Source organism: Carlito syrichta, unplaced genomic scaffold (genome assembly GCF_000164805.1).
Source record: "Carlito syrichta isolate Samal-C Ts95f unplaced genomic scaffold, Tarsius_syrichta-2.0.1 Scaffold308583, whole genome shotgun sequence".
Classification (NCBI taxonomy): domain Eukaryota; kingdom Metazoa; phylum Chordata; class Mammalia; order Primates; family Tarsiidae; genus Carlito; species Carlito syrichta.
This window is the reverse complement of record NW_007252679.1, coordinates 151,911-173,800: the sequence shown is the minus strand read 5'-3', so window position 1 is coordinate 173,800 and position 21,890 is coordinate 151,911. Positions and strand designations below refer to the sequence as shown.

Below are 21,890 nucleotides of genomic sequence, written 5' to 3'. Positions count from 1 at the left end.
AGAACCTTAGAAAATGCAGGAGACACCCTTACGGAAATTGGAACTGGCAACCAATTCCTGATCAAAACTCCAAGTGCCCGTGCCATAAGAGGTAAGAGACAAGTGGGACCTCATCAAACTGACAAGCTTCTGCAAAGCCAAAGAAACCATCAAGAGAGCAGGGAGACAGCCCACACACTGGGAAAAAATATTTGCCAACTTTATGTCTGACAAAGGCCTAATATCTAGGATCTACAAGGAACTTAAATGGGTTGAAAAGAAAAAAAACAAACAGCCCCATTGCAAAGTGGGCAAAAGACATGAATTTATACTTTTCAAAAGAAGACATACAAGAGCCAACAGAAAAAATGCTCAGCCTCACTAGTCATCAAAGAAATTCAAATTAAAACTACACGGAGATACACCTAACTCCAGCCAGGATGGCTATCATCAGTAACCCAAAAAACAACAGATGCTGGAGAGGGTGTGGCAAAAAGGGAACACTTCTACACAGTTGGTGGGAGTGTAAACTAGTACAGCCTCTGTGGAAAACAGTGTGATGATTCCTAAAAGGTTTAAAAATAGACCTTTCATATGACCCCACAATCCCCCTGCTGGGCATATACCCGGAAGAACTCAAATCACTCTATGAAAAAGAGTACGTGTATCGCGGCATTGTTCACAATAGCAAGAACATGGAACTGACTGTGCTGCCCATCAAAAGAGGACTGGATTTTTAAAATGTGGTACATATACATGATGGAATATAACGCAGCCATAAAGAAGGACACAATTATGAACTTCACAGCAACCTGGTGGACGCAGAGTCTATAATACTGAGTGATGTATCACAGAAACAAAAAACAGAGTATCACATGTTCTCACTCATAAGCGGACCTTGAACAATTATCATAATACTATAAGAAAGGGATTGGCAGTAGTGGGAAACTGCTGGGTAGGGGTGGGATTGGCAGTAATAGGAAACTGCCAAGGGAATGGGGGGGCACACCTCATCAACAAGGGTACCTGCATAATGAACATTTTTATACCTAACCCTGAATTGTACTCCACATCTTTAAATTAAAAAATTTTAAAATAATAATAATTAAAGAGGCACACAACTAAGACAGTCTAAAGCAGGCCAGTTTAGGCACTCTGTCTTACTTGATTGGATGGAAAGTTGTTGTTTCCTATTTTATTACCACACTTGGTTGCTCAAGAGGAATCAAGTGATTCAGTTAGTGTCATTTTACTGTGATTTGAGACAAGAAGGATCCAGGCCGGCAAATAATTCAGTTGTGGGCATCCAAAAAACCAAGCGAATGCTCACGAGGTAGCTTAAGTTACAGAATGCTTCTCTAGGACCTACTATGGATGATCCTGGCATGGCCACTGAAGTGTGGTGGCTTTATGGAGGGGGCAGGGAGGGTAGGGAAATCCAAGCTAGCCTGAGTTGGCACTGGAATCTTGACAGAAGATCCCAGTTGAAGTAGCATGGGCCGTGAGCTGTCTCTGAAGTCAGGGGGAGAGTATAAATTCCCGGTAAGCACGAAGAGCACACGAACAAAAAGTATACGTGTGTGTGTGTGTGCATGCGCAGGAAAGGGCAGGTACAGAAAGAGTTATCTTTATTCTGTAGCTTCAATTTGTTTGGGAGCTATACTGCTGCATTTTTAGGTTAACAAAATAACAAAATTAATAACAAACTGAGCAGGATAATGGAGGGGCATCCTTCGACTCTCAGGTAGAAAGGGATTCTAATACAATTCAAAATGCCCATTGTTCAGACTAGACACTGTTGTCTTCCATTATAAAAATGTTAGCACTGTTGTCTTCCATTATAAAAATGTCTGCATCCATAAAGAAGGCAACCCTGGGAGAGCTAAGTAAAGGGGGGATCATTTTTCCTACCACAGTGGGCTTTTTGACCTGTACTGTCAATAAGGCTTTTGGCCTTGACTGTTTGTTGGGCTTTCTATGCAGTGTGAATGCCTCACTTTTCTCTTGGTGCAGAGGGAAACAAAATATGTTTAGATGTCCTATCATGACCTGATCTTTGAAACAATCAGTGTGCTTCATGTATCTGGCTGTTTGTTGTTCCTGGTCTCAGTTATTTTGTGTTTCAATAAAGAAATGTTCCAGCAACTTACTTAAAAAAAATTTGATGCTGAAAAGAAAACTTGTATATACTCTGCCTTCAGAAAAGAGAAATTTCCTTACATTCATTAGTTTCAGTTTAAACAACAAGAGAAGCTGTAGTTTATAAATATGGAATTAGAGTCCAGGCATTAGAGTGGGCAATTTCCGTGGTTCTTAAGACAAAATGACACAAAAACAAGAGAAAAAGGAAGGTACAAAGTATCGATAAGGAAAAGGTCATATTTTATATTTTCAAGAAGGCTAAAAATAAAGCCAAAACACATTTTTATAAAATAAGATGATTAACAAATAAGTAAATGAGCAAATTCTGACCTTCAAGAGTTGAACAACAGAGGAACAGAGAGACAAGAAGCATCCCAAGACTATCCTTCCAACAAAACATACACACTGAGGGTCATTGTCAGAAAATAAAAAACCAAACAAAAACAAAAGTCGTTCTTAATTCTAACTATAAATCTGTGAGGTAGAATAGGAGGAGGACAATGATCAACAGGATTCAAAATTTATGTTTTGATACATGTTTGCTTTATTTAATGCACAACCAGTACAAACTGAATCTTATAAAATGGTTACAGCTGTTGCTCTTTTAAATACAAAATTTCATTATTTGTTTTCAACTTTTTAAATATGACCATACTTAGTCAAATCAGAAAGTATCAAATACAGCTATCTTTTTCTGATTTGACTATTTCCTTCCTTCCTTCCTTCCTTCCTTCCTTCCTTCCTTCGTTCCTTCCTTCCTTCCTTCCTCTCACTCTCTCCCTCTCTCCCTCTCTCCATCCTTTCTCTCTTTCTCACCTTCTGCCTTAGTTTCCTGAGTTGCTGGGATTATAGGCACACACCACCATGTCTAGCTAATTTGGTTTGACCTTTTTGTCATGGCATAAAGTATTATAAAAGGATGGCATGATGTAATCCCTGCACTTTTGGAGGCCAAGGCAGGACTGCTTTAGCCCAGGAGTCTGAGACCAGCTTGGGCAACACAGTGAGACCTCATCTCATCAAAATTTTTAAAAAAACTAGCCAGACGTGGTAGCACATGCCTATAATCCCAGCTACTCAGGAGGCTTAGACAGGAGGATAACTTAAGTACAGGAAACAGAGGATGCAGTGAACTATAATCATACCACTGTGCTCCAGCCTGGGTGACAGAGTGAGACTCCAACTCAATAATAATAGTAATGGTGGCGAGTACCTATAATCCCAGCTACTCCAGAAGCTAAGGAGGGAGAATCCCTTGAGCCCAGGAGGTTGAGGCTGCAGTGAGACATGATCATGCCACTGCACTTCAGTCTAGGTTACAGAGTGAGACCCCAAACTAAAAAAAAATAAATAAATAAAAGCAACAAATGTATAACCTGTTCTATGACACAGTTTATGAATCCATTAATTTATATCAATAGCATCACTTCGATCACTGTCTTGGTTGTTGTTATTTGTGGTTTAAGAGGGGCTACCTTTGGAACCATAGAACAAAATAACAGACACTTATAAGGGACTTAAGTACATACTGATTAAACTGTTCTGACATTTGTCATTTTCAATGTACCATCATTTTAAAGGTCAATGATATACTCACTCCTTCAGTATGGGTTATAAAATGTCATTTTTTTTTTTTTTACTTAAACAGTTCCAGTTAGTTTTATTACATATTTATTGGCTTTAAAAATAATAAGGCAATTGCCAACAATTCTCCGGATACTAAATACTGTTATGTGTGTGTTACAATCAGCAGGAAACAGATCTTGATTGATTTGATTAAATACCATTCATCTACTGCTCTGCACTATTTTGTTTGTCTGTTTGAGTCTGGGACTCGCTTTATGGTCCAGACTGGAGCACAGTGGCATGATCATGGCTCATAGCTGCCTCTACCTCCTTGGCTCAGGTGATCCTCCCTCCTCAGCCTCCCGAGTAGCTGGGACTACAGGCGCATCCATCATGCTTGGCTAATTTTATGATTTTTTTTGTAGAGACAAGATCTCGCTATATTACCCAGGCTGATCTTGAACTCCTTCCTGGGCTCAAGCGATTCTTCTACCTGGGACTCCCCAAATGCTGGGATTACAGGGGTGAGCCACTGTGCCTGGCCAGCCCTGATAAACAGACTTTTCCAAAAAGTTTCCTGTGCTATATTTAAGCACTTTTCCCCCATAAAAATCCCACTAAAGAAAAAATTAATTTTCTACTAATCTTGAATGTATTTTATACTTAAGCCAGAGATGAAATTGAATAACAAAATGAAAATATGGCCAGGAAATTAAAATGAGGCTCTACAGGGAAAATTGCTGGCTAATAATAAGAAGAGAAGAAAAACTGCAAACTGTGGGATATTCGGCTTTGTGCAAATGAAGCAAAAAACAATCAAAGCCAGAATGAATGACCAGGAAACAGGAGTAAGCAAAGTTGAAGCAAGTGTGATATAGGCACCTATAAATATACAGCCCAAGGTAATTATCTTTTTTTACTGTACACTAACTAGACACCCTGCTTTGATCTGTCCTGGTCAAAAAACCAGAAGATAGCTTTTTGGAATGCCTTATGCTACTGATGAGAAGAAAACACTGCCAGACAGATATCTGCCAAAGGCTGCTTGAATCAGAAGCACACAGACCTGCAACCAATCTGGAAGGACTTGAAGTTATTAAATAAACACAAAGAAAGTCTTTTACGTGGCTGGGCATGGTGGCTCACACCTGCAATCCCAGCACTTTGAGAGGCCCAGGTAGGAAAACTATTTGAGGCCAGGAGTTTGAGACCAGCCTAGGTAACATAGCAAGACCTCATCTCTAAAAAAATAAATCAAAAAATTAGCTGGGCATGGTAGCATGCACCTGTAGACCCAGATACTTAGGTGGGCGAGGCTGAGCCCAGGGGGTTGAAGCTTTGAGTGTGCCACTGCACTCCAGCCTGCGTGACAGAATGAGAATCCCAACTCAAAAAACAAAAACACAAAACAAGACAAACCTTTTTCATTTCAACTGTAGTAACCCAGCTAACATGTCACCATATCAAAGTTATATACCAAAGCCAACTCTAGATCACTGGCAAACAGGAGAAATCTCATCTAAGACTTACCAACTCACTACCAGAATTTTTCTCAGTATTTATCCTAAGGAAATGTTCAAAATGTCACATGAAATTACCTCATCAAAAAACAATAAAATGCTTATTTGAATGGGATGTAGGCTAGAAGTAGGTCACAGTACCATCATCCCAGTCATGTTTATAAAGACTGATTGACACCAGAAGTTGATGGTGGGAGTCGGGAGGGGGATCACAGTGGAGAAAGATTGTCAGGGAACCCTAGAGAAACCATTCTCTAATACGATGAATCCATCGTTGCATTAGGTCTGTTGAAAGCTCAACTGGTCATAGTTTATTTACTCTCTATCAAAACTTCTGACAGCTCTCAGTAAATTACACTGTATACCACCTGAATGAAGACTGCTTTAGTAAACATCCAAAGGTAAAAAGAAAAGAGAATACAAAATATTCTACCAGTCATTCATTCCAAACCATACAAAACCCCCACCACTTTCTGAGGTAGACTGGTATGAAGAAAGGGTTTTGGTTTTTGTTTACATATGCTGCAGATCTGACTTACTTCCCAACCAAGCTGTCTCTGTCCATGAAAAAACACTGCACAGCAGCTGGAAATTAAGCACTGTTGAGTCCCTGGCTATTGTAAAAAATAGGCAAGCTTGAGGGGTTGAGAGAAAGAAATTATTCCTAAGCAGCAAAATACATAAAAACCCATCCCAGGGATTTTTCCAAAAATCTTCCTCTTCCTCTACCCTTCCCCCATTTCCAGTTCCTCTAACTGCAATTTGGCACTCACTCTCTGTCTTTTATTCTCTCTCCAAATCGATAGTATCTTATCCTGCAAGGGCAAAGGAGTAGACAGAGGAGATGTCATGCCCTTAGGCCATCATCTAATTGCAGACCATCAAATACAGGGACCTTCCGCTGAGCGAAGCAATTCTACACTTTTATATTAGGTGCTATTTGGAAATGTGTGAATTATATAGTAAGATAACAACCACTCAAAACTTTCTACACAAACATACCTCTGTAATAATGACATCCCTCTATAATATGACCAATACAGAAAAATTCTTAATAACATCATTAAAACATCTGTGAGAAAAGTGCTTTTTTTGAGACATGGCCTCACTGTGCTACCCAGGCTGGAGTGCAGTGGTGCAATCATAGCTCACTGTAGCCTCCAACTCCGGGGTTAACATGATCCCCCTGCCTTTCAAGCAGGTGTAAGCCACCATACCCGTTACTTTTTTAAATTTATTTTTGTAGAAGTGGTCTATATTGCCTAGGCTAGTCCCAAGTGTTCCTTCTGCCTTCGCTTCTCAGAATGCTGAGATAATAGGCATGAGCCACTATACTCAGCCAAAAAGTGTATTTTTGATAGCATGCTTAATATCAACTTCATTCATAAGATAATTGAATTTCAAAATGAAAATAGCAACTATCACTTGAGAGTCTCTAGAATTATGTATGAAACCATGTGTGAATATGTGTATGCATAATATTTTAGGACATATTTTAAATGCAGAAGAACACAAAAAATTATAAATGCCCAATATCCAAAATTGAAAGTTGTCCATATTATTATACTTGCTTCGTTTGTTCTGAATAAGACATGCCAATTTTTTTCTTTCTAGATTGCCATGTCACATGAAATTACCTCATTAGAATCAATCTCTACAAGCACTGAAACTTTTTGTTTTATTTTCTAGCAAATAGTAGGCATTTAATAAAGAAAAGCCTGTCTTCCCAAAGACACAAGAATTGAGGTTATTTTCTTCTAGCATCTCTTCAAATACTTTTACAAATATTTAAATATGCTAAGGAATAACATGCTATATTAAAAATATCATTCTGTGTTTAGTCTTTTTCATTTTGTGCATTCCTGACTAGCATTCTTTAAGCAAAGAGGGGCCTCAATATGTTCATCCAAATATGGCACCATTTTCAGTTAATACAAATATAGAATGCCGTTACTAATGCTTTCCAAATTCCAGAAGATAAGTTTTTATAAAACCCTAAACAGTCCATGCTTGAACTTCTCTATGTAGGTTTTAGATTTTACACAAAACATGGTTCTGAAGAATGTAAAGTTTCAGAATCAAAGAAATGGAAGAAGCAGCAAGAAGAATTTGTTTAAAAAAGAGAAAATTCATATTGCTAATGACTACTGCAAGTGCATTGTAGGACAAAATAAATGGGTAGTTACTTGCCAATGTTGGGAACTTGGATTTTTAGCCTGAGAGGAAGGAGACATAAAAGTTAAGTCATAAAAATGGTAAATACTTTGCATTATATCTGTATCTTCTATGTCAACAACAAAAAAATGTTTTTCTAACCAAAAAGCCCCCACGACTTTATAGTCTCAAATTTGAATTAGGAGTACCAGTATCAACTGGGCATACTTCTTTAAAAAAATAAATGAATGCCTCTTTCTGGCCTCTGAAAAAGACTTAGAAATAAGAACTAACTTAGCACCAACAACCACTGTTTTTACCCAATGGCTTCTAAATATTATCTCTTCTCCACCAGAGACTAGGAGGCTCTTTGGAGAAATGGCTAATTCCAATTCTGTACAAAAAATATACAACATGTCTGGCCTGGAACATCTTGTAATATATATATATATATCAAACTATCAGCATAAAAAATAATAGCAATGGACTGAAACATGTATTACATCAAAGTCAAATATATTCCAAAATCATTGACATTTAAAAAGGGGTGAATCCATGAGTTCATAATGATACTTAAGAAAACACTGTTCACCTTCTAGCTAATTATTATTTTTAAAGTGTTAAGTATAGGCAAAGAACCATGCATTTATTCTGCCTTTGCTATAAATATATATATATTTCAAGGTAACTGAATAGTTGATGAAGGCAAGTTTCTTCTTATAAAAAGTCTTATCAAGCATGAAACCTGGATGTAATAAACCTTCCTAGACCTAAGTGTATTTTATAAGCAATACAGGGTACAGAAAGGCGCAATCAAGCAAAATTCAGTCCAGGGGAAACTCTAGGGAGTAAACAATCTGGTTTCTTCAAAGGATGAATCAATCATAAAAGAAAAAAAGCAAAAGGAAGAAACCTCGTTGTTAAAATAAATTAATAGAAATGTGTAAACCTTATTTTGATCCAGATTCTTAAAAATAAATCACTTACAAGACAACTGGGGAAATGTGAAATTTAACAAGAAGAAATTATTAATTTAGGTGAGATGATGCTGTGTTACTTTTTTTTTTTTTTTTAAGAGATTACTTATCTTTTAGCAATGGTACCATTTCAGTCAGAATTTTTTCAGCCCATATTATTTCCAAATAATTTGGGGTGAAGTGGAAGTTAGGGTATAGAGGAAGCAAGATGAGCCAAGTGTTGATCATTTTTTAGGCAGGGTCATGGGAGTCACTGCACAGTCTTTTCTGCTCATATGTGTTAAAATTGAAAATGACAAAAGAGAAAGACTCAGGAAATATTGAAAAAATAGTAAAATGATAAAAAGCTTCTTGAGGATAGAGATAATTTTCTCCCCAAATATCAAAATACTTTAGAGACATACTCTGTCAACCTTATATGTAAATAAAAATGAAAATACTAATTTAGAGACACATGACCTGACACAGGAAGGAGTTTTTAGGGACAGATCCAAACCACGAGTACTTCAAAACTTAGAGCCTTGTAAAATGCACTGAAATAAAAAGTATATTCAGTAGTGGTGGGAAAATCAGTGTTTTTGAGGCAGGGATCCAATATAAGAGAAACACACAAAACACAAGAGTTTAATGGGAAAATCCTCTTCCTGCCTGATCACTTTTAATAAGCTTTGAGTGACTAACCTCTTCTGCTTAGAGGTAGAACAGTTAATATACAACGTAGAAAAACACAAATGAAGCCGGGCTCCGTGGCTCAGCCTGTAATCCTACGCCTTTGGGAGGCTGAGGTGAATGGATCGCCTGAGCCCGTGGGTTCGAGACCCGCCTGGGCAACGAGACCTCATTTCTACAATAAATCAAAAAAATCAGCCGGGCGTGGTAGCGCATGCCTGTAATTCCAGCTACTTGGAAGGCTGAGGTGGAAGGATCGCCGGAGCCCAGCAGGTCGAGGCTGCGGTGGCCGGGAGTGGCCACTGCACTCCAGGTCTGGGCGACAGAGTAAGACTCCAACTCAAAAAAAGAAAAAAGAAAAACACATATGAACATGCATAAATATGAAAATAAATAGTTTTGTGCTTTGTAATATACCTATATTTCATCCTCCAACCCTCCAAGTCAAGCTTATAAACTTGCTGGTTTTGACAAGCAAAACACAAATAGAACAAACAGGTGCCTTTGTTGGCACTCTAGGTAAATCTTGGCACCTGTGTGGAGTGTGCTAATTAGATACAGGACTAGAGGTGCTTCTTAAAGGTCCTGGAGGAAAGTGTCTGCACGCTGGCTAACAGGTGTCCTGAGAGACCAGGCCTTGTCCTGACAGCCTCTATGGTGAGTTTTGCCACATACAAAGTAAGAACTGGCTTCATAAACATATGCCTGCAAGTCAGGACAGGGAATGGGGGTGAAGGGTGCTTCTGGGGATACACAGCCAATGCATTCTCTAGTTTAGTGATGCTGATACAGACAGGTGGCCAGTGTCTGGTCATATGTCTGAGTGTTGCCTTTTGATTAAGTAGTAGCCAATAACAGTACACCGTGACATGTGAACCCAGCTCTCCAATAAAATTGAATAGTTTACCTGTGTGACTTTCCATTTAGCCCTGCATCTATACTTATTCAATAAAAATAAGAAATTGATACACTGTATCTTGTCCTAAGAGGGGATCAGATCACTGCATGATCAGCTTAGACAGGAAAGATGGCCTAACAACACTCCACAGAAAAGACTGGTTACACTGTGGCTACTTTGGTTGCAATGAGGGTTCTCACTGCAACATGGTTTTATGAGGGGGACCCAAAACCTGGAATTATTTTTTGTAGACCCCTTGTAGTACAGGCTTCCCCTGCTAGGTGAGTGTTCTAGGAACTTACTGGCATCAGTGTACCAGCTAGTGTTGTTGTGAGAGGCTGTGTTTGGTTTCAGTAATTTTTTCTTTTTTTTGAGATTCTTTCAAAGCGTTTGCCCATTTCATCATTTACTCAAACAACCTGTCCAAACCATGCTGAGCTTTCAGCAGTTTTTGACCAAAAACAGCACAGCCTTCATGCCCTCCCTCCCTAGTCACCCAATCTTATCCCGAGCGACATTTCTTTTTTATTCCCTGGATGAAAAAAAGTCCTCAAGGGAAACATTTTGCCCATGTGTTTAGAGGTGAAACAAAAAACAGCAGAAGCCCTAAAAGGCATCAACACTGATTAGGTCAAAAACTGTTTTGAGCAGTGGAAAAAGCGTCATGATAGAGGTGCATCAAACAGAGTACTTTGAAGGTGACTGAGGTTTAAACATAAGAATACACAATTTTTTATAACTAAATTCCATTTTGGGGGGGTCCCATAATATTTTATGCTGTTCATGTATTCATCGATAAAAAAACAGATCTAATGCTCAAGCATTGCCTTCTTTCAGCAAGTCTAATGACGGATTAATTTTTATTAGAAAAATGAAACAAACCTACCTGAAGACTGCGAGGGTCAGAGACCAGAGCACTAATGGTTTCCTCAGCTCAAACTTGGCCCGTTTGCTCATTAGGTGCCGACCACCAAATATAAAGGCAGCGTACAGAGCAGAAAACAGGAAAGATTTCTTCCTGGAAACAAGCAAACAGGATCTTATGAAATAAAGCCAGTTAATTTCATTAGGAAACACCACCTTTTAGGCCCAAGCTTTCCTCTCAACGAAAACATTGAGAACATGCCCCCTCTACCGAAGATGGTCTAGTGGTCCACTAGTGTCCTGTTTAAACCTCCCTTGACAAATCAGGTCATCCAGAAGTTTAACCAACATGTTAAGTAATAATGTCAGGATAGATATATTTTCTTTTCGGGTCCTATGACTAAAAATTTCAATAACATAGCATTGAGGTACAAAAAGTATCCTTTTCAATGAGAATTAATTTTATTCTTTAGAGTTTGTTTAGCCAATTTAGGCATGTGGGTTTTTTTTTTTTTTTGGTCTCACTCTATTGCCCAGGTTGGAGTGCAATGGCACAATCATGGCTCCATGCAGCCTCAAACTCCTGGGCTCCAGCAATTCTCTCACCTTAGTCAGCCTCCTGAGTAGACAGGACTGAGATCTCCTGATATTGCCTAGATTGGTCTTGAACTCCTGGGCTCAAGGGATCCTCCCACCTCAGCCTCCCAAACTGCTGGCATTATAGGCACAAACCACTATACCTGGCCAATACATTAATTTTTAAAATATTTTATTGAAAATATTTGGTGACAAGGCTGTGTCTTGGAACAAGAAAGTCATTTTAAATTGTATCTTCCCAAGTAGACTAATGATATCAAAAAGTGACCTTGGATTAATAATTAATTATTTAAAACATTAAAATGTATGTTACATTACTTATGACTCCTCCACAATGTGGGTTCCTGAAATCCTCTCCACCAAAGAAGGCAGGTATTAAACTTCAATATTATCAGTAATAATAAGCATAATGATTGGATACAAAATGCAGCAGGAAGAACACAGATCCCGATTACACTTGCCTAAAACTTGACTAAATCTAAAATCTGGGACATTCTGCAGGCCAACTGAACTTATTTCTTCAAAAGAAAAGTAAAATGGAATGGAACAAAAATCTGGGACTGTTCTAAATTAAAAACAACTTGAGAAATATAACAACCAAATATATATGGAAAAATTTTTTGATCCTTATCTGAACAAATCAATTTAAAAAGACATTGTTAAAAAAAATCAGAAAATTATTAGGCATAATTTTAAAAGTACTTTTCAGTTATTGACATACACTGAAATATTTATGAGTGAAATTACATGTCCTGTACTTGCTTTAAGATACCCCAAGAAACAAAAAGTAAAAAGTATTAAGGGTGGAGAAGGAAAGCAAGATTAACAAAAGGAACGTGGGGTTCACTCTTCTCTCTCTCTCTCTCTCTCTCTCTCTCTCTCTCTCTCTCTCTCATGTGTTTAAATTTTCCCACAGGAAGGATTAAAAATAAAAAGATTCATTATAAAAGAAAATATCTACATAAGCAATTCTTCGAAACATCTGATAGGACAGTATCAGGATGGTCACTGTTGAAGTTGCTATGTTCTGAGTCATAGGCCTTGGTAGTCAGGTTTTGATAGGAGTTAGTCAGAAATGTACAAGAAACCTAAAGTAGAATCTTCAGGTCCTTTTAAGCCTGCTGGTTTGTTACTGTACCAGGTAGATCTTTTAAAATCTCAATATATTTTATTTTTTTATTTATGTATTTATTTCAGTTGGAGTCTCACTCTGTCGCCCAGGCCATTTTTTTTACTGTACCAAGTAGAATTTTTAAAAATCTCAATATATTTTATCTATTCATTTATTTAAGATGAAAACTCACTCTGTTGCCCAGGCTGGTTTGTTATTGTACCAAGTGGAATTTTTAAAAAATCTCAAAATATTACACTTATTTATTTGAGTTGTTTATTTATTTATTTGAGTCGGAGTCTAATTTTGTCACCCAGGTTGGAGTACAGTGGCACAATCACAGCACATCGCAGCTTCGAGCTCCTGGGCTTGGGCTCAGGCAATCCACCTACCTCAGCCTCCTGAGTAGCTGGGACTACAGGCACGTGCCACCACATTGGCTCTGTGCCAAGTAGAATTAGGCAATAACACAGATGCCATAAAATAAAAATAATAAACAAAACCAACAAGCTATAGTACTATGATTTAGTAGAAAGCAATAGAAGCCTTGCAAATAATTTGAGCATACTTCCTTAGAAAGCAAGGTTTCTCTTAAAATGGGTCTTCCCAGTCAATTAGATCAATAGGGAAAGGGTTGAAAAATAAGTTACGAAGGCAGGGCGGGGAGGGGGGCGAAGGAGTTAAAAAAAAAAAAAAAGAAAAATAAGTTACAAGACGTAATACCAGAAGCAAAATGTGTTAACCTAATGAGTATTATTTGTAAAATGCTTCATAGATTTTTCCCTCTAACTGCTGACATGTATTGCTGACTCATAAGAGATCTTATTATTTACGCAAGCAACATTCCTACGTAAATGAATGCAAGTGGCCTACTTGGTGAATGCCAGCACATAAAGCACTGATTATAGAAATCAACCCATAAATAAATGTTGAATAAATCACTTCCATTGATGTTTGCAAACTCTTTTCTTGGACACACTAGGCCTGGCACACAGTAGATGCTTAATATATTTGTTGAATGAACATGGTATTGGTCTATCAGTTTTTCTGATGGGGAAAATAATTCTACATGTGTGTGCACAGTTGGTGCTTAGCAAACACTGAACAAATGAAGAGTTATAAACATTGAAAAAAGTTATGCCTTCTGTAATGTATTAATAACTAAAGAATGAAATATTCAGTAAAACACTATGATACATTTTTGTCTTCTAGAAAGACATACTATCTCTGTACTTCAAAGAGAAGTGAAAAGTGAGACAATTTAATGGAAACTTTAACTAGTAAACATTTCAGAAAGAAAGTACTGTTGACTATTTATATGACTAGTACTTCTGACACACACACACACACACACACTCTCTCTCTCTAATTCTCCTCTGAAATTTACAAGGGCATGGAATTGAATAATCTAAGAGTCAGAATCACTATCTCCAATTATGCTTATATAAGCAAGGATTTGTTAAAAGAAAATTCTATCAAATTAATGTAGTAATATGAAATAGGATATTCTTTTTTCTAAATTATGAAAGCAATAACAATAATCACAGTGTTATGATTTACAGTGATTTCTACAAGTAGACATCGTGCTAAAAAGTTTTGCCATGTAATCCTCAAAACTGCCTCATGATACAGGTAAAGTATTATCGCCATTTCATAAACAAAGACACAGGTTTTTAGGTTAAGTAGCCCCAGATCTCCTTGCTCTCCTGTGGTAAAATTTCAGAAGAAAAAGGGGTGTGTATAGTGTGTTATTTTATGAGCATGGAAGTATTCCTTAACCCCCTCCTGCTGAATTACATGATCAGTGTGTAATGTGTAGAGCACTGTTTCACTGTGAAAAGACAAAGAATATCTTCCCTTCCCTTCACGTTTCAACTGCCATATTTTCTGTCTCTGGACCGTTTTTCATCCAAACCCTCTTTGCATCCTTGAGAACACAAATTAACAATATATATGGCTGAAAAAACATCCTCATTGTGAGTTTTCATTACTCTTCTTATTTAATTCTGATTTTTATTATGACTGGATTAACTGTATTGTTTGCAATTATAAACAAACCAAGTTAAATAAATGTCTTCATACAATCCGATCATTCTGGTCAGTAGGAAAAAAGTAAGGTGCTTCCAGAACTAAGAAAAGATGAAAAATCTTCCCTCAGTATTTTTTTCTCATTTCTAGAATGAGGATTAGGCCTAATGCACTGCTCACTTCCCAGCAAAGCCCATTCTCTTTTCCCCATGTTTTTTAAAATCTTCTTTACAAACCATCAATTCAACAGCCAGGGCAACCAAGACAGTCAATATAGAGATGCAGAGTTTAATAACTGCAAGAAACCTTAGAGATAGAGCTCAATCTCCTCATTCTACAGGGGAATAGGGAGCCTAACGATAATAGTCACTTGTGGTCACATAGCTACACTCTATACATTGATCAGTACTACCCAAAATTGTCATGGCTGTGGTCAAGGAGATTGGTGAATATAAAATTCAAATGATGCTTTGGGTTAGATTAGAATTATTATTATTTTTTTAAACTACTTGTACCCCCAGAACTATTTATTGTTATTGTTTTTTAAAATGATTTAGATTAGAATTAAACTTAAGCATCTTCTATACATGTTAGTTGCTTAAGGAAACACTTAATGCTTACTTCTTCAATTGAGTAATCATTTATGGTTGAATGTACTACTGCTTTTCCATATTGCTTAGAAGATAAAATTTTCTTTAAAAAACTGGGCAATGGGAGAGGGGAGGCACACCTCATCAACAAGAGTACCTGCATAATGAACATTTGTATACCTAACCCTGAATTGTAGCCCATATCTTTAAAATAAAAAAACTAAAAGTTAAAAAAAAAGAAACTCTAGAAAAGGTAAAACAATATTATTGATAGACAGTGGTTTCCTGAGGTCGAGAAGTAGAGAGATGGTGTTCAACAACAAAGGAGCAGAAAAAAACTTTTTTGGGTGATGGTACTTTTTTGTATCTTGATTGTGGTGGTTACAAGACTGTAAACATTTGTTAAAGTTTATCTAATTATCCTATTAAAATTGGTGAATTTTACTGCATGCAAAATTACAGCTCAATAAAGCTGGTTTAACAAAAAAAGTAAAAAAAAAAACTGGGCAATTTAAGCGAATTAAAATTGCCTTTGCTTTCTGGCATCTCTCTGTAAAGGTTCAATTATAATCTAGACAAATAATGACTTGCTAACCCACTTCGTTTTTAAAGTGAATAGATGACCCCCCAATGTCTCAGTGATAAGTAATATTTCATATTCTGGCAGGCCTCTATAGGTGGATAAAATGGTAACACCACACTGTTTTATTATCAGATAATTAGTAATTTCTGAATGGCATGAACTCTTCTTGTTTAATAAATTTTAAATGTACATCATACAGCATAACCCTTAATTAAAGGGACTTAATAAATACTTTCATGATGGTGACTCTGGAGTTATGATTACTAGGTAGCCAACCAAATAAAGAGAATCCAAATGAAATACTGACATGCTTTAAGTGTGTCATGCTTTTTAAAATTCTTTTCCCCCTTCCATTTCTCTCAAGATGAACAGACCAGGCGCAGTGGCTCATGCCAATAATCCCAGCACTTTGGAACGTTGAAGTGAGAGGACCAGCCTGAACCTCTCGTTCCAAAAAAAAAAAATTAACACGGTGGCACGTGTCTGTAGTTCCAGTTACTTGGAAGGATGAGGCGGAAAGATCACTTGAACTCAGCAGGTCAAGGCTGCAGTGGCCGTGAGCATACCACTGCACTCCAGCCTGGGTGACAAAGTGAGACTCCAACTCAAATAAAAAAAAAAAAAGGAAGATGAACAATGGAAATTCAACCCTAATTAATACAAATAAATATTGGCTTTATCCTTATCTTTAGAGATATGAATCTCTCTATCATACTACTTTGTTCCAAAACATTCCTAGGAGGTGTAATTTTTTATTCTTACCAGAACAGTTGAAAAGTCTCTGCTTATGATTTGGATTTATTGCACTTTCCTTTACACACTTCTGAATGTGTGTATAAACTCAAATATGTATTTATTTTCTAACCGTGGGATTTCACTGAAACCAGTACTTAGCATGAATCTCCTTAGCACTTACATTAAGTTCTCTGTAGTCTTTCAAGAGTCAAACAAGTCTATTTGCCAGTGAGGAAACTTTCATGTGAGTAGTGTTTCAACATAGGATAATTGCTACTGAACACCTTGGGAAGCTGGCTTGATACTGAACACCTTGGGAAGCTGGCTTGAATTTCTTCCTCACCCTTTCACATCGAGTCTTCATGGCCTTGTTTGTGGCTACCGTGCATTGTAAGGTGCAGGGAAGGAGTTGAAACCATCTCTTGCTTTGGCTAGAGCATAGAAGGTACATGTGTTTTGGGGCGAAGAATCTGAGGTTGAGACAGAATGCTAACTGGTGAAGCTACGCCTTTTAAGATTTCTCCTAGCCGGGCTCGGTGTCTCAGCCTGTAATCCTGCGCCTTTGGGAAGCTGAGGTGAGTGGATTGCCTGAGACCGCGGGCTCGAGACCCACCTGGGCAACTTGGCGAGACCGCATCTCTACCATAAATCAAAAATTAGCTGGGTGTGGTAGCGCGCACCTGTAGTTCCAGCTACTTGGAAGGATCGCCGGCGCCCAGGAGGCAAGGCTGCGGTGGCCGGGAGCGGCCACTACACTGCGGTCTGGGCGACAGAGTGAGGCTCCAACTCAGAAAAAAAAAAAAAAAAAAGATTTCTCCTGTAGCTCAGTTGCTGATTCAAGTCAGGAAACAACTCATGGTTCTGAAAGTAATTTTAAGGGCACAAATAAGGTGGGAACCCAAAGACACACTACTTTATGCCAACATGACAGTCGATGAATTTGTATTTTGATAAGTATACTTTAAAAAAGATTTTCTTGAGAGGGATCCTGAGGTTTCTTGGCGTTCTAGCTGGGGTTGGATTCTGTTACATTCCTTAGGATTCCCCAACACTTCATAAAGGCACTTTTAATAGTAAAAATAATGGAATTTTTCAGCAGATTTTATATATAAGTAAATTATACCTGGAAATTGACTATATGCCCAGAAATTGTGACAAAGAATAATTTTGTGAATAACAATGGAAATGTGTCCATAATGAAAAATGCCTTTATAATGGCAAGACAAAGCCATCTTCAAAGAAAAGGGTGTTATTCTAATCAGTTACGTTTGACCCAGGGAACCAAATAATGTGTGATTTCTGAGCTTCTTTCTGTTGCAAGCACTCCTCTTCTTGCTTCCCCCTCAGATGCTAATTTAGAGATTATAGGTCCTCCTTCTCTATTTTTTAGAAAACTAGTTTTTAGTTATTCTGTCCTTGAAGTAGGCCATAATCAAAGCAGAATCACATTTAGTACAATGGACTTGATAAAATGGCTACATATCCCTTTTAACAGGGACGTATACTCTTAGAAACAGACCGAGTATAGGAAGTGGCGTGTGTGTGTGTGTGTGTGTATCTGTAAACATGTCTTTTTTCACCTGTCATCTTTTCTTATTACAACTGAAAACATAATCTTCAGAGAAAAATACTCTCAAAATATAAACAAAATTCACATCTAAAAAGTCATCTTAAATTGTCAAGATACCATTAATTCTCTTTAGTATCAACTTAGATATTGTTTTTCAGTAGCTGATGAAAAATGTTGACCTCCAACCAGCCATTCAAAACTCAGTGGACATTTTTTCATTTATCTGTTGGCTGCTCGTATGTCTTCTTTTGAGAAGTGTCTATTCATATCTTTTGCCCACTTTGTAATGGGGCTATTTCCTTTTTTCTTTTTAGCACATATGAGTTCCTTGTAGATCCTAGATGTTAGGCCTTGTCAGATACACAGTAGCACATACGAGCAGCCAACAGATAGATGGAAAAATGCTCAGTCTCACTAGTCACTAAAGAAATGCAAATTAAAACCACACTGAGATACCACCTAACTCCAGTCAGGATGGTCATCATCAATAACTCAAAAAACAACAGATACTGAAGAGGATGGGGCGAAAAGGGAACACTTCTACGCTGTTGGTGGGAGTGTAAACCAGTACAGCCTCTGTAGAAAACAGTGTAGTGATTCCTAAAAGATCTAAAAATTGACCTCTCATATGACCCCATAAACCCCCTACTGGGAATATACCTGGAGGAACTCAAATCACTCTTTGAAAAAGATACCTGCACACACATGTTATTTGCAGCATTATTCACAATAGCAAAAACATGGAACCAACAGTGCTACCCATTGAAAGAGGACTGGTACATATACACGATGGACTATTATGTAGCTATAAAGAAGAACAAAACTGTGAACTTCACAGCAACTTGGATGGACTTAGAGACTATAATACTGAGTGATCTATCACAGAAACAAATAACCGAGCGTCACATGTTTTCACTCATAAGCGGACCTTGAACAACTATTGTAATACTATAGGAAAGGGATTGGCAGTAGTGGGAAACTGCTGGAGGGTGGGGGCATACCTCATCAACAAGGGTACCTGCATAATGAACGTTTGTATGCCTAACCCTGAATTGTACTCCCCATATTTAAAATTAAAAATTAAAAAAAAAACCAGAAACAAAACTCAATGAACTTTTTAGTCTGTTTTCTTCTGTTAGGGTTAAACAATGGCCAGCAAAATTTAATGAACTTTTATGATATTCATATGCAGTATGGTTAGTATAGCAATGAAAGAAAAATGAATCCCTACGAGATTCAATTCTGCTCCTGCTAATCTAGTTAGAAAGAAAATGGTTAGAAAGAAAAATTTTCATTATAACATATGGTTATAGAGACTCAGTGGCAAGTATGTTATAGATAACAATGTATTCTAGAAATCTAAGGAAGGAGATATTATTGTCATGAGAAAATGTTCCGTGGAAAGCAAGGCTTGGAGGTGGACCCTAAAGGCTTCGGATGGATGGACAAGGCAAGTGGCCATAAGGGGTGGAGTTAGGCGTGAGTTAAGTTGAGAGCCTATCAGAGCAGATGCTTTGGGTTAGGTATGTGAGAAAACCTCTGCTGGAGATACAGGTTAAAGTTAGGTTGGGACTGTGCAGCAGAATTCAGGTTGTATCTTCACCACAGGGTTGAAGTAGGTTATGAGTCACATGGCCAGTAATTCGTAACTGCTTATAAGTAAAGGATGGTACTGAAATGTATGACAATTCATCTCTTCCTCTTCCTCCTCCTCCTCCTCTTCCTCCTTTTTGTTTTTGTTGAGATGGGGTCTCACTCTGTTGCCCAGACTCGAGTGCAGTCAGTGGCAAAATGATAGCTCACCGCAGATTCAACCTCCTGAACTCCTTCACCTCAGTCTCCCAAGTAGCTGGTACTACAGGCACATGCCATCACACCTGGCTAATTTTTGTATGTTTTTGTAGAGAGGAGGTCTCATTATGCTGCCCAGACTAGTCTCGAACTTGTGCTCAAGTGATATTCCCTCCTCAGCCTCCCAAAGTGTTGGAATTATAAGGCAAAAGCCACCAGGGCCAGCTATTTTTTAAAAATTTTATGTAGAGACGAGGTCTTGCCATGTTTCCCAGTTGGTCTCAAATTCCTGGGGACACTCCAAAGCTAAAGATTGGAGAGATGAAGGGGAACCAGCTAAGGAGAGTGAAAAAGAGCAGATGGTAAAGTTGAAGAAGTATGAGAAAATAGTGTTCCAGAAATTCCAGCCAGTGAAGGAAGTGTTACAGAAAAGAAGGAGTTGCCATCTGTGTCAAATGCTGCTCCTGATCGGCCATCTGAGATGAAGACTGGTACTTGACCATGGCTGCATGACAGGCATGCATCACCAAACCCGGCTAATTTTTTGATTTATTGTAGAGATGAGGTCTCTCCAAGTTGTTCAGACTGGTCTTGAACTTGTGAGCTCAGGCAATCCTCTCACTTCGGCTTCCCAAAATGCTGGGATTATAGGCGTTAGCCACCACACCTGGCCTCAGTACTTTTATTTCTATGTCTGGCTTATTTCACTTATCATAATGTATTCCAGGTTTATCCATGTTGTTGCAAATAGTAGAATTTCTTCTTTTATAATGTTAAAAAAATTCCATTGTATAATTTTTTTTTTTTTGAGTTGGAGTCTCACTCTGTCGCCCAGTCTGGAGTGCAATGGCACGCTCCCAGCCACTGCAGCCTTGACCTGCTGGTCTCTGGCGATCCTTCCGCCTCAGCCTTCCAAGCAGCTGGAACTACAGGCGCATACTACCATGCCCGGCTAATTTTTTTGATTTATTGTAGAGATGAGGTCTCGCCAAGTTGCCCAGGCGGGTCTCGAACCCGTGGGCTCATGCAATTCACTCACCTCGGCCTCCCAAAGCGCGGGATTACAGGCTGAGCCACCGAGCCTGGCTCCATTGTATAATTATACCACAATCTCTTTATCAATTCCTCTGTTGACAGACCCTTGGGTTGGTTCCATGTCTTGGTTACTATGAATAATGCTGCAATGGACATGAGGGCACTGTCATATTTGAAGTATGAAAATTTGAGAACAGTGAAGGTTTCTATGACATAAACTTTTAAAAATTAAGAGTGGAGCCTGTAATCCCAGCTACTCGGGAAGTTGAAGCAGAAGGATAGCCTGAGCCTAAGAGGTTGAGGCTGTGGTAAGTCATGATTGTGCCACTGTACTCCAGCCTGGCTAACAGAGTGAAATGTGAATCAAAAAAAAAGAAGGAAGGAAGGGAGGAAGGGAGGGAGGGAGAGGGGGAGGGAGGAAGCAAGGGAGGAGAAAAATATATATGATAATTTTTTTTTAAATTTAAGAGTAGAAATACATATATTTTGAAAGTACTGGAATTGTCAAGAAAATAGGTGCCATCATATGAGAAAATACATCCCCTGTAATCAGCAAAATCAATTGCACTTGATATGGAAACCCACTATTTTCTGTCCATATAGCCACAACACTTAAAGAAAGGCATAAGGAACATTCAAGCAGGCCTGCTTGTACCTACATTCCTGAAAATTAACAAAAGAAAGTGATGCCCTTATCTCCTATACATTGCCTGTTAAGACACTTCAAAGAACCCTCAACTCCCTGCAGAATGCACTCACTCACCTGAGAGAAATGAATCCCTACTAACTCCCTTTTATCAGTGGTGATAGACTTGAAATTATAGCTCTCGTGTAACCATAAGTCTTTTAATCTATATAACTTTTTGCACATTATGACTGCTAATCAACAATATGTTGTAGTGAATAATGTTTTGCTTTGTAATAGGCTCTGTTAACTCCCTTACTCTATGGCCAAGCTGAATCATCTCTTCTGTTTGGTGTAACTGATAACACTGTGAGCTACCTTTTGGGAGCCATAGCCAGGAAATGCAGACTATGAGTGTTACTATTGACAAAATGCAGCTGTAACTTGGGTTCTATA

The 21,890-nt window shown here is 38.1% G+C and overlaps 1 protein-coding gene across 3 annotated transcripts in view; it reads right to left on the bottom strand.

Moving 5' to 3' along the window:
- The window catches only part of ELOVL6 (ELOVL fatty acid elongase 6), a 151,957-nt gene that overhangs the window by 41,014 nt on the left and 89,053 nt on the right, over positions 1-21,890 (bottom strand). For all 3 annotated transcript variants that reach the window (XM_021716257.1, XM_021716256.1, XM_021716255.1), the window contains exon 3: positions 10,792-10,923. In XM_021716257.1, the coding sequence (XP_021571932.1) occupies positions 10,792-10,923 (132 nt within the window). The remainder of the gene's footprint in view (positions 1-10,791; positions 10,924-21,890) is intronic.